At 41.5% G+C, this 12,211-nt stretch overlaps 1 protein-coding gene across 4 annotated transcripts in view; it reads right to left on the bottom strand.

Annotated features, from left to right (window-relative positions):
* Nucleotides 1-12,211, bottom strand: part of matr3l1.2 (matrin 3-like 1.2) — a 38,490-nt gene that overhangs the window by 24,649 nt on the left and 1,630 nt on the right. For 3 of the 4 annotated variants that reach the window (XM_055160109.1, XM_055160108.1, XM_055160110.1), the window contains exons 2-10: nt 10,806-11,353; nt 9,009-9,233; nt 7,557-7,618; nt 6,029-6,067; nt 5,485-5,573; nt 4,530-4,576; nt 4,320-4,433; nt 3,355-3,477; nt 2,275-2,475 (exon numbers count right to left, since the gene is read on the bottom strand). In XM_055160109.1, the coding sequence (XP_055016084.1) occupies nt 2,275-2,475; nt 3,355-3,477; nt 4,320-4,433; nt 4,530-4,576; nt 5,485-5,573; nt 6,029-6,067; nt 7,557-7,618; nt 9,009-9,233; nt 10,806-11,174 (1,269 nt within the window). In that variant the 5' untranslated portion in view covers nt 11,175-11,353. The remainder of the gene's footprint in view (nt 1-2,274; nt 2,476-3,354; nt 3,478-4,319; nt 4,434-4,529; nt 4,577-5,484; nt 5,574-6,028; nt 6,068-7,556; nt 7,619-9,008; nt 9,234-10,805; nt 11,354-12,211) is intronic. The other variant, XM_055160111.1, reaches the window with a different exon arrangement.

Raw genomic sequence — 12,211 nt, 5'->3', positions numbered from 1 at the left:
TGTGGAGGAATGATGGGACTTGTCGCGGTTCAAGAATTTCCCTTGCAGTAACTTTATGCGTCTCTGGACTGGCCCATAACAACACACGTGCACTGGGGCTGTATTTGAAAAATATCTATATAAAACCACAGCCAGGCCTCAGTGACACACATGTGCATTTGCTCGTGAAGTGTAATACAGTTTTACAGACGAGTTACAAGAATATATTATTAGGATCCTCGAGTGAGTAACAAGTAAAGCCCGTACACCCACAGAAAACCCACAGAGGCGCCTGCAGGGGTACGAGCTGTAAAACGAAGGGTGACTTTAACACATTACCCAAACAAAACCGTGTGTTTCCAAGTTTTAATATGCACAGGTTCGGGTCGCAGTATTTAAAATCATTTGCTCAGAGGCCCGTAAACATGAATTGGTTCATAGTAGGATAGGAAAATTCTACGGAGCGTGTGCATGGAGCCTCATTAAAATGCAAAATGCGGTTACTGCAGTGACCTGAACCCTCATACCGCGGTAGGGTTTGGTGGTATCCAAATTTTGATATTGTTAAACCTTCTCAGGATTTTACCAGGGTATATACGGCATTTTTGTATTACCAAAATGTTTTAGTACGACTTTGGTAAGCTACGAAGCCGCATCACTGTACAGTCTATGCGTATGACCTGCAGACTTAAGGTTGAAGTATTTTTCTGCGTCGACTCAACGCGCACTGCAGCCGTCGCCTTGTCACCGTCGTTTTTGATTTATGGATCTGCGTCGAGGTCTGTGCACCGCGAAGTAATTCACTGCCAAAATGGTAGGGGGCGACGATATCTGTCCATTCATATATACGTGTATATATCTGTGTGTACGACCCGCAGACATATAATCTCTGAAAAGTTTAATATGAACCATCTCTAATGCAATAAAGGCACAGAACAAACTCACCATTAGTACAATATTCCTCTGTCACAGAAAGAACACTCATATTCCACTGAGTCGTGTCCTTTTTAAGTCCGACAGAAGCTGACCACGTACCAGGAGCGAGCTGTTTTTTGAGCGCTTAGTTTATGCAAGTTAGCCATGCGGTTTTAAGTTTCGTTTCTGTAAAACGTAAACACATATGTGTAAAGCTGCACTAAACACATTATTTCTCAATATATATTGAAAGAAAGAAAAGTCGACAGGAAATGTCTGTAGTGCGGTGGTACGGAGGACCAATCACAGCTCTTATCGTCTGCGTCGCTTCCCCTGCTGTCTACGGTGTTTTGACGCGTAGTTAGAAAATTTCGGAGGTGCACGTTGGTCAACGCAGAGGCTCTGTGTAGGGGGTACGCGTCGACGCAGACTCTCTCGTGACGCAGACGATTTAACGCTGGACCGTAAATTGGCCTTTATAATCTGAAGCGTTTCACATGAACCATCTCCAACACGACACACGCACAGAACAGACTCACCATCAGCAGCACATCCTCTGTCACAGAAAGAACACTCATATTCCACTAGAAACTGAACCGCATCAGAGCACAAGGAGCGAGCCGTTTTTATCACCGCTTTATAGTTCATGCAAATGAGCCAAGTAGTTTTAAGTTTTGTTTCTGTAAAACGTAAATAAATGTGCGCCTAAAGCCAAAATGCTGCCGAATTGCAGAAGTACTAGTATTTTTGGGGAGGAAAGACCAACGCTTGCGGCCGGACTTGCCATCTTGTCTTGGTCTCCCTTATGAAGGTCACGTGACAACGGAACGAAACTAATCGGACGTCATCTCCCCGCGCAGTTAAAAGAAACATTATAAACACTATTAGTTTTAAATTGTGACAGCATTAAATTGAAAATACAACCACACATTTATTTGTGCCGAGCAAACAAATTTAGGTATCACTAAATTATAATATTATATGAGGTCCTTACGCGTGGCAGATTTTTTAAAATGACAGTAATGAAACGGATACTGTTGGTACTTTTTGATACCGCGGGATACTGTAATACTGTATTACTGCCCAACCCTTTACCGTGATATTGCAATATTGTCGTTACTGCTACAACCCTGTTTAATGATACAAAACAACTCCAGTTATGTTTATGATGAGGAAGAAACATTATAACAAAGATCAGAATAATGTAATATAGGTCCTTTCATAGTATGATTCTGTTCAGTAAGAATATGCCAAACGCAGCAGGAGTGTTAACATTTCTGTGGGTGTTTTATGAAAGTTCTCTGCTAATAACCACATCTAATCTTGGCGGTCTAGTACAGTGTTGTGGGAGTTTGAGGAAAGTCTTTCAGCGTCTTTCACCTCTTTCTGTAGGAACAGGTGCTTCTCCACGGTGCCAAACCTCCCTGCGATGGTGAGCAGGTCCTTCTTCTTCTCTTCCTCTCGGGGCAGGTTGGAGAAGTACACCACCTGGCTGACCCCGGGGGTTTCGTCCCCCGTGAACCGTTTGCGGTTCATGCTGCGCTCCACTGGTCTGGGGGGCGGCTGAGCAGACTGGGTCTTCTGCACAGAGAGGAGGCTCCAGTCAAACTACTACTACAGTCTTTAGGTCAGGATGAAGCTGCTCTGGTTTAGATGAACAAAAATCCCTGTATCATTTGTTCATTTGTTTTTCAAAATAAAACCAAAAATAAGAAAACAAAAACACAACTATTTTGTTCATTATTTGTCTCCAAAACCAAAATGAAAAACAGATAAGTCGTTTTTCAGTTTTCGATTTTGTGTTTAAACGAATAATGGGAAAAAAAAATGATAATGGCCATTTCCCTGTTTCCTGTGACTTAAACTGGGATGCCAAACTGAACCAGGATTAACCAGGACTAAACCAGGACCAAGATTAGTCCTGGTTCAGTTCTGGTATAGACCTGCGTCCTGGTCTCAGTCCCGGTCTCAGTCCCGGTCTCAGTCCCGGTCTCAGTCCCGGTCTCAGTCCCGGTCTCAGTCCCGGTCTCAGTCCCGGTCTCAGTCCCGGTCTCAGTCCGGCATCGCAGTTTAAATGGCCGGTCATTTTTTTGGTTTTGGATACAAATAATGAAGAAAATAGTTGCTTCTTCGTTTTTATTATTTTTGGTTTTATTTTGAAAACTAATAAATGAATGATACACGGATTCACAAACACTTGTACATATAAATGGACATAGCTAACCTGTTCTAAATAGGAACAGTTTCCAATTGACTAACACTGAAAAATTGTCACTCCTCCCTATGAAACCGCTGCAGTGAGCCTCATCATTTTTATATTAAAATGTATTATCAATGTTTTGTCTAAATAAATTCCTGTTGCTAATATGGCTCTGGTTTTACATTTTTAATCAGATGTTTTTGGAGCATTTATTATATTAAATATTCAAATCTCTTTTGTATTCGGTCTGAAGTATGTACCTCTATGAACAGTCGTTTGGACAGCTCAAACACCAGGGGGCGCCCTCCTAAAGTCGCAGGATTCTGTTGGTAATAGTTGACCACGTCCAGAGCCTCATCGTGGGTGCTCATCTCCAGGAAGCCCTGAGGAGGCAACACAGAAATGAGTATTTGTGACTGTTACAACTGTACTTCTAGAGTACTTTACACAAGCAGTGATGATAATTTCAGTTTCTTGAGTAGTCCTACTACTGTGTAGTAGCAGTACCTTTCTGTTAAAGTGTTCAGAATACCTCCTGTACACTGAAAACTATTAGTATGGCAGAAGTAGCAACAGCGATAATATTACTACTTCATGAACAGCAGTAATAGTTGCACTTTGTTCTGAGTACAGTGTCCTTAGTACAAGTACTAGGAGCAGTTGTTGAAGTAGCAGTAGTGGTAGTAGTTGTGGTTGAAGTAGTACCTTGAGCAGAGAATGCTTGGAGCACAGTGGCATTAGCAGTAATAGTAGTAGTTGTGGTAAAGGTAAAAGCAGTCGTAGTGGTAGACGTAGGGGTAGAAGTAAAAGCAGAAGTAGTAGTAGTGGTAGAGGTAGTAGTAGAGGTAGAAGTAGTAGAGGTAGTAGTGGTAGTGGCAGATGTAATGGTAAAAGTAGTGGTAGTAGTAGTGGTAGGAGGTAGAAGGAGTGGTAGAAGTATAAGTAGAGGGAGTGGTAGAAGTAGTGGTAGTAATGGCAGAAGTAGTGGTAGAGGTAGTAGTAGTGGTAGAAGTAATAGTAGTAGTAGAAGTAGTGGCAGAAGTAATGGTAGTGGTAGTGGTAGAGCTAAAAGTAGTGATAGTATCTTGTTCTTGAGCAGTGATTGCTTCGAACACAATGGCATTAGTAGTAGTAGTAGCAGTAGCAGTAGCAGTAGTAGTAGTAGTAGTAGTAGCAGTAGTAGTAGTAGTAGTAGTAGTAGTAGTAGTAGCAGTAGTAGTAGTACCTTGTTCTTGAGCAGCAGGTGTTCTCTTAATCGTCCAAACGGCTCGACAAAGTTGAACAGAGATTTGTCGCTCAGAGGTTTTCGGTCGTACTTCACCACCACCACTCGAGCTCTCTGAACAACAAACACATCATCATCATCATCACCTTTACCTTTACCTTTACCACACGCAACGAGCTCGAGGACTGAGTCTGTGTTTCACATACTGACCGTGTTCTGCCCCTGTGTGTTCTTCTGAGCCATTCCAGCGCCCCCTCCTGGCAAAAACACGGAAAAACACATCATCACGTTTTATTAATACTACATTTATCAAATTTAAGTCTCAAAAATCACCTAAATTCAGGTTATTATTGTAGATCATTTGTACGTTATGCAACATACCACTTGTAAAAAGGCCAAAATACAACGTAAGGGTTCTTCTCTCAAAAGGAAAACACACTGTTCCACCTTGTGATGTCATGTGATAATACAGGAAGTGCTCCAATGTGTTTTTAAACTCCACACACCTTCACTAGAATCATCTGGATGATTTCAGCTCTGGAATTTTCAATGGCCACGTTTACATGATGTTTTATAATTCCAAATTAATTGTTTTGAATTAAAATATTCTCCTTCGAGTTTACATGGAAATAATAATTCCGAAACACATTAAATCGCCTTTATTTAATTTAAGAAGAATAAATGTTTACATGAATGAGCAATAAATTTATTCGTCTTTAAAATCGGAATAAACCACCCACTTTTAGTTTAATTCCGAATAATAATTTTGTTAATTAAAAAAAAGTGTTTACATGGTCTTTTTAAAGCAGAATTGATTTTTATTTAGAATTAAGTTATTTTTAATTCAGACTTAAAGCTCTCATGTAAACGTGGCAAATGTCCACTGAAGTAAAGGTAAAAGGAACTGTTGGCTTGAAAACTACCACTTCATGACATCACAAGTTGGAACAGAGCATTTTCAGCTTCAGAGATGTAGACAGACTAATAATAAAGTTACTCAAACGTGTGAGAGAAAAACAAAACACAACTCAGGTCTGTTTTTTTTTACGAGGAAACAACATTCTAACATGGCTTAAAGCTCACAAGAGTCAATTTTGTGTAATATAGGAGCTTTAAATGTATAAAAAATAATAATTAGAAACAAAATTAGAGCAGAAGGACTTACCCCAGCGTGAGGAAAGTCCTGAAGTCTGGCCGGACAGAGGAGCAGGTCCCAGAATCCCGTCCGAGAGGTTTGGAGCGTCCATGCCCCGACTGAGAGCGGAGATCAGGGAATATGAGTAAAAAATAAACTCTTATAGTGCCTTAAATTACACTCACACACCTCACCGTTCACGACAGACAAAAACACAAATAACACACAAATAATTGATACTTTGCAGCTGATGTCGTTAACAAATCTCTGGGGGTGTGAAACCAACTGGAAGCACTACTTAGATGTTCTGTTACTCAAATTATACTTAATTTTGCCATTATTTTAACATAATCTGCACAGAAAACTTAATCTTAATATAAACTTACTGTCATGTGTGCTGTTTATATTTGTTTTTATTTTTTTCTGGGGTTTTCAGACAATATTCAAATGTTTTTGTCTGTGTTTGCTAATGTGTTCATTGCGTAACTGCATGTAGAACACCCCCAGCGCGATGTCACTGCAGAGAATCAATAGAGTAAACAGAGTAAAGTCAAATAAAAATGTGTTTTGTGACCTTCTGTTGGACGACATGGGGGGCTCCCAGTCTGGATACCTGTGAAAGAAGATAAACACAGAGGTGAGACCATGATAAGGTCTAGATAAGGTCTAGATAAGGTCTAAACCTGGTCTAAACCAAGATCTTGCAAAGTCTTAACCAAGGTCTAAACCAGAGCCAGTGTTTAAACCAATTTAAACCAGGTCTAAGCCAAAGTCTGAATCAAAGTCTAAACCAAGATCTTTACGAAAGTCTGAACCAAGGTCTGAACCAAGGTCTGAACCAAGGTCTGAACCAAGGTCTGAACCAAGGTCTGAACTAGCCCCAGGGTGTAAACCAAAGTCTAACCCAAAGTCTGAAATCAAGATCTAAACCAAGGTCTAAATCACAGTTTAAACCAGGGCCTAAACCAGGGGTCTAAACTAAGGTCTAAACCAAGGTCTCTAAACCAGGGTCTAAGCCAAATTCTAAACTATGGTCTAAACCACAGTCTAAACCAGGGTCTAAACCAAAGTCTGAACCAGGGTTTGAACCAAAGTCTGAAACCAAGATCTAAACCAAGGCCTAAACTAAGGTCTAAACCAGGGTCTATATTTATTTATTTATTTATTTTTTATTTATTTGAGACAGGGACAGCGCACAATTTTCACATTAACCGTGACAGGAGAGATGCATTGTACATCAGGTTGTAGCATCAGTGCTAATTTCCACCTGTCGTCCCTGGACAGGTTCATTGATTGATTGTATTTAATTGACCTTTGACTATCAACTGTTCTGGAGACCTGTAGCATGTTTTGGGTTGATGGGGGAAACCGGAGTACCCGGAGGAAACCCATCCAGACACGGGGAGAAACATGCAAACTCCACACAGAAAGGCCCTGGGCGACCTGGGGATCGAACCCAGAACCTTCTTGCTGTGAGGCATGAGTGCTAGCCACTCAGCCACCGTGCCAAGTCTAAACTAGGGCATGGGTGTAAACCAAGGTCTAAACCAAAGTCTGAAACCAAGATCTAAACCAAGGCCTAAACTAAGATCTAAACCAGGGTGTAAACCAAGGTCTAAACCAGCGTCTCGCCAAGTCTAAACTAGGGCCACGGTGTAAACCAAAGTCTGAAACCAAGGTCTATACCAAGGTGTCTAAACCAAAGTGTGAAACCAAAGTCTGAAACCAGGGTATAAACTAAGGTCTAACTAGGTCTACTAAGGTCTGAAACCAAAGTGTGAAACCAAAGTGTGAAACCAAGGTCTAAGACAAGTCTAAACCACTTTAAACCAGGGCCTTACTGGGTCTAAACGTGTCTGGAATGTCAACAATTACACTTTTTAACCACAAGACCAAACTGTTATATTTCTGCCACCCTGGTTAAAAAAAAAAGAAAGAAAAATCTGATATTGGCAGGCCTTTTGTGACCTGACTGGAACATTAAAATAAAATAATCAATGGTGGTAGCCCTATTTGACATTATTTAGCTAAAATTGTAAAACAGAACAACAATCAACATGGTCCTGTCTAAATTAAGGCTCTGTTTACGTTGATATACTCACATGTTAAGCAGGACTCTTCTGTTCTCCGCATGTCTGAGTCCGTTTAGGTGCTGGTTCCACTCCTGAGAGAAACCACAGCTGTTACTACTACACAAGTACAAGAAGTATAAAGTACTGCAGATGTACCCCAGACTGAAAGTACATTTACTGCGAAGCTCCACTGCAGTACTTTATGTCACCTGCTTTGTCGTCCAAGTCACATAAATCATGCGTTTACCTGGAGAGGACTTTCCAATGGTGTTTCAAGCCTGGACCTGGCCCCTAAACGTACTGTAACTGTGTGGAACCTTAAATGAACTGAACCTGGTGGATATCATCAAGACTGCACCCACATATAAAGGCAAAGAGCTCAGGGCTGATAACAGAAAACTGGACTTGAGGGCTTCAAAAAGGTAACCCATATTAGAAGAACTCAGTGAAGACTTCAGCTGAATGGGATTATGGACTGTCCTACTAAACTACAGAATCAGAGGTGAGACAGAAGATCCAAATGAGAGATTCAAGACTTAGTTTGAGGACTAACCCAGGTTGACTGGACAGGTTAACTTTTTATTCTTCTTCAAAGCGTGACTCTCAAAGTACAAAGTGTGGCAAGAGTGTGGGAAAAATATTAAAATAAGGTAGAGCTTTAGGACCCCAATGTATTATAAACAAAGTATGTGGTAAGTAAAAGTGAACTAGTCTTTGACTTTTGAACTCTCCTGTTGCCCTCTCCAACTCCAACGTTTAAATTGGCAGGAGAAGAAAAGGTAAACCTTGACTTTAAGATTATGATAAGTGTCTCATGAAGCTGTTGACGGCCTGATGGAGCTGATGTGGACTCTGGAGTCTGGACTGGACTGTGTTGAATGCACCAAGAGTTTAAAGACAAAAAGAAAAAAGGCAAATCCTGATAAAAGTAAGAGAGGTTGTGAAAATAAGAAATGTTACACAGAAACAAGATTACATTTTATAGAAGTTGCCAGAACCCAGTTTGGGCATGTAAAGAATACAACATATCACCAGAGGCATTGAAACCATGTACAGTTTATGTGGACAAAATCAGATCGTTCTCAGAAAGCTAAGGAATTAAGAAACGGTTCAGTCACTAACAGCTGCTATGATTTTAACAGCTCTGGTTTAGGATTAGGGTCATATGCTAATGGTTATCTCTTTAGGTTAAAAACAGGGAATGGTTAAGGTCAGGATATCAGTTTTTTACTCAGTGACGATTCTCAGGGCATGGCTCTGGAACATCTCTGCCATAACGTGGCCCTAACCTTTTTCTTCCCTTCTTACTTTGTACAGACAAAGGAATCTGTGTCACAACATTAAAACATGAGATACCCAAACTAACTGGGTTCCAAAAGCTTTTGAAAAGACCTGGAAAGCCTAATAAGACTGATGATGCAAGGTTGTCAGAAGAGGTAAAGAAGGGACTTGAGAAGACATTTGCAGTGAGGAGGTACTCACCATGATGGAGTGAACGTCAAAGTCACACAGCAAACACACATGTGGGAAGCGGGCTGGATTCATTCCCAGGAAGTCCTCCACTTTGCCCTGAGACGGCTGCCCCGAGCGCCCCTGCATGAACCCCGCAGAGTCAGAAGGGGGCGACATACCAAAGTCATGACGTTGCTGGGAGAAGTCTCCAGAAGCGGCAAAGTTTCGACCAAAGTTATGGCCCTGAGCGGAGTCCTGGGCATCAGCATGTGGCAGAATTAGAGGAAAGAATGGAGCAGGCTCAGAAATATCTGCTGATGTGTAATTAAGAAGTGTCTTATAATTTATTTTACTGTTGATTCAACCCGAAGCACCTTAAATCTGTGTTGGTTAAGCTGCATTTCCAGAGGGACAGCGGTCGGATGGTGTCAGTTTTATCAAAGCTGTAAAGGACTGTCTGCCTTATAACCTTCTGCAAAGTGGTTTGATTGGTTAGTCCAGGATTTAGTTTGCAGCACGGTATTAAAACAAGCCAAGGATGTGGAGCTTAGGTATTGTGTAGTCCAGTATCGGTCTAACTTCAGACAGGTTTGACCTGAAACATGATCCAGGCATCACAGCTGTACCAGTGGAAATGCAGCTTAAAAGGGCCTCTACCGGCCTAAAGCATCCTGTGAGTCTGTGAGAGTCCTTCAGAGTCCTCTAGCCTGTAAGAGTCCTCTCTCAAGTAGGGATGCACCGATCCAACTTTTTCAGTTACAATACTTTGACTTTAAATATCTTCCAATACCAGATATTAACAGATACCTGAGACTGAAAATGGCAGGAATTTCCTTAAAATTTTTGATGCTACAGGCTTTTTATGCAATATGTAGCAGCAAATGTGACCTTCAGAGGAAATACTCCGAGGGAATGAACACAAGATACTGTTGGATGAAATGTTTGTCTTTTCATATCCACAGAGACTATGCAAGAGGTTAACTAAAAAGCTAACCATCGACATCTGAGATGCCACGGGTTTTAACACCATATGTGGCAGCAAATGTGGCTGAAGACCTTCCAGAGGAAATACTTTGAAGGAATGAACCATTTCATTACCAACTGAAAACACCAGAGCGGAGTGAGAACGAGGCCTTTCCTGTTGTGTTCACCTGGCGCCCCCTGGAGGCTGCAGCACACAGAGGAGGGACTCTTTTGGCTCTTTCTCTCCTCAAACTGCCCTGACACAGATCTGCTGACCCTCCCTGACCAGTCCTCCTGTTAAACTGCACTGAGACCTTTGACTGAGACACAAAGGTCACTGAGAAATGCAGTGGAAATGCTGCAGCAAAACTTGAATTTCCCTTGGGATCAAAAAAGTATCTCTCCAAAATAGTTAAGCTATTACACAAGAGATCTACTTCTGCTATGCAAATGTTATTTATCCTTCAAATAACTACTGAACAGCTTCCCATGAATCAAGTTTCAAAAATTATGAAACGTTCTCGGCCAAAATCAGCCTTTAAATATGATTATTACAGCCAACTTAAGGCCCAACCAGAATATAGCCTGAACCGTTATCATGGAACCGATCGATGCATCTCTACACTAACGTTCTAGCCTGTTTGTAAGAGTCCTCTAGAGTCCTGTAGTCAAAGTCCTCCAGCGGGTCAAAAAATTTTGTGTTTCAATTAAGCATGAGAAAAAGGAGAAGGATGAAGTAAAGTCTGAGTCTCTCTAAGACTACACTCTGAAGTAGTCCAACTTTGATTCATGTACTCTCCACTACAGCAGACAAAAGCTTTACGTGCCCATCACTCTCAGTAAGGTTACTCTAGCACCTCGTACCTGTCTGAAATTGAACTGCAGGTCTCGTGGCCCCTCTCTGGCCTGTGGTTCATCCCATTCTGCAAAGCCCTCGCGGTTCTTACGGTTCTTCAGCTGCCTCAGAATGTGCGGCAGAGTCTCCACAGAGATCTGATCTTCAGGAATCTGAGCTAGAGCATCTAGATCCGAGGGGGACAGGCCCAGGCTGGAGAACAGCTTCATGGAGGTGCTGCTCAGATGTTCAGCAGAATTGTGAGGTCTGCCCATCTGCTCCGGGCCACGCCCACCACTGCCCCCTGAGGCCATGCCTCCGCCTGGACGCCCAGGGCTGAAGTTTGCTGCAGATAGTAAACCGCGACCAGCACTAAAACCACTCCCTTTCTGAGCCATTAGGGAGTTGAACTACAGATGCTCGCTGAGTCCAAAAGCTTTGTTTAAGAAATCACAATATCTTTGAAAATACTGAGATGTTGCAGGGCACAACACTAAAAGCAAGTGCAGTCTCTGGGATAAAAGTAAAACTCCTCTTCTTGTTTCAAAGCAGAAGGTTCCTCAATCTGTACTTGAAGCTGAAACAGAATGGAGACAATAATAGAAGAGCCATTTCAGAACATGTTTGCAACTAAAGTGCCGGCCAAGTCGAACAGACAGCAAGTCATGTCGACGTTTGCAATGCATAAAGTAGAGAGAAGGTTTACGATGTTTTACAAGCACATTAGCATAAAGATCAAATCTTGATTTCAGTGTCATTTACAATTGTGGAAGTTGCCGAAGTGACCAAGCCCAGAAAGATACTAAGAACTGTAGATATTAAAAGCTGACATTTAATTAAGTGAAGTCAGAAAGACAAATATATTTAACTAGCCTGACCAGCCAGAGTCTTCCGTCTGGTACCAGTTAAACGTTCAAGTAGGCAAAGACAGGTGCAGAACATAACCACTAAAGTGAACCGAGGGGTGAACTTAAAATGTTGTCCATAAACAGACTTCAGATGCTTTTATAAAGGATGGAGTATCAAGCCGGACGATGAAAACCCCAATGATACGGATCTTACGAACAGTGAGGATTCAGGATTAAAGCGCTGTAGAAAAGTATTGTTGCTTGGAAAACAAAGTATGAGGGGCTGGCTGGCCAGGCTAGTCACAAAAGTTTGGAGGGAAAACATTTCTGTCCAGATATGATTACGTGCATGTTAAGTTGTTCAAAAAAAAAAAAAAAAGTATAAATATAATTGATTCAGGCAGATTGACAGCTTCAAAACAGTGATGTTCAACAAGTGAGGTAACCTTTTAATTGCTATTGTTGTGGTGTGAACAATGAACAAATCATTCTTATTTTGATAGTAGAATTTCTCCTCGCTATAATACCACCATGAGTGACATTTGGAAAAGAAATACACTCTTGAAGTCAAACTAAAAAGTACTCAA

The sequence above is a fragment of the Boleophthalmus pectinirostris genome, unplaced genomic scaffold (assembly GCF_026225935.1).
Source record: "Boleophthalmus pectinirostris isolate CB_2022bp ecotype Guang Dong unplaced genomic scaffold, ASM2622593v1 HiC_scaffold_3, whole genome shotgun sequence".
Classification (NCBI taxonomy): Eukaryota; Metazoa; Chordata; class Actinopteri; order Gobiiformes; family Gobiidae; genus Boleophthalmus; species Boleophthalmus pectinirostris.
Note: the sequence above shows the minus strand (reverse complement) of the source record. Positions and strands in the feature narration are given on the sequence as shown.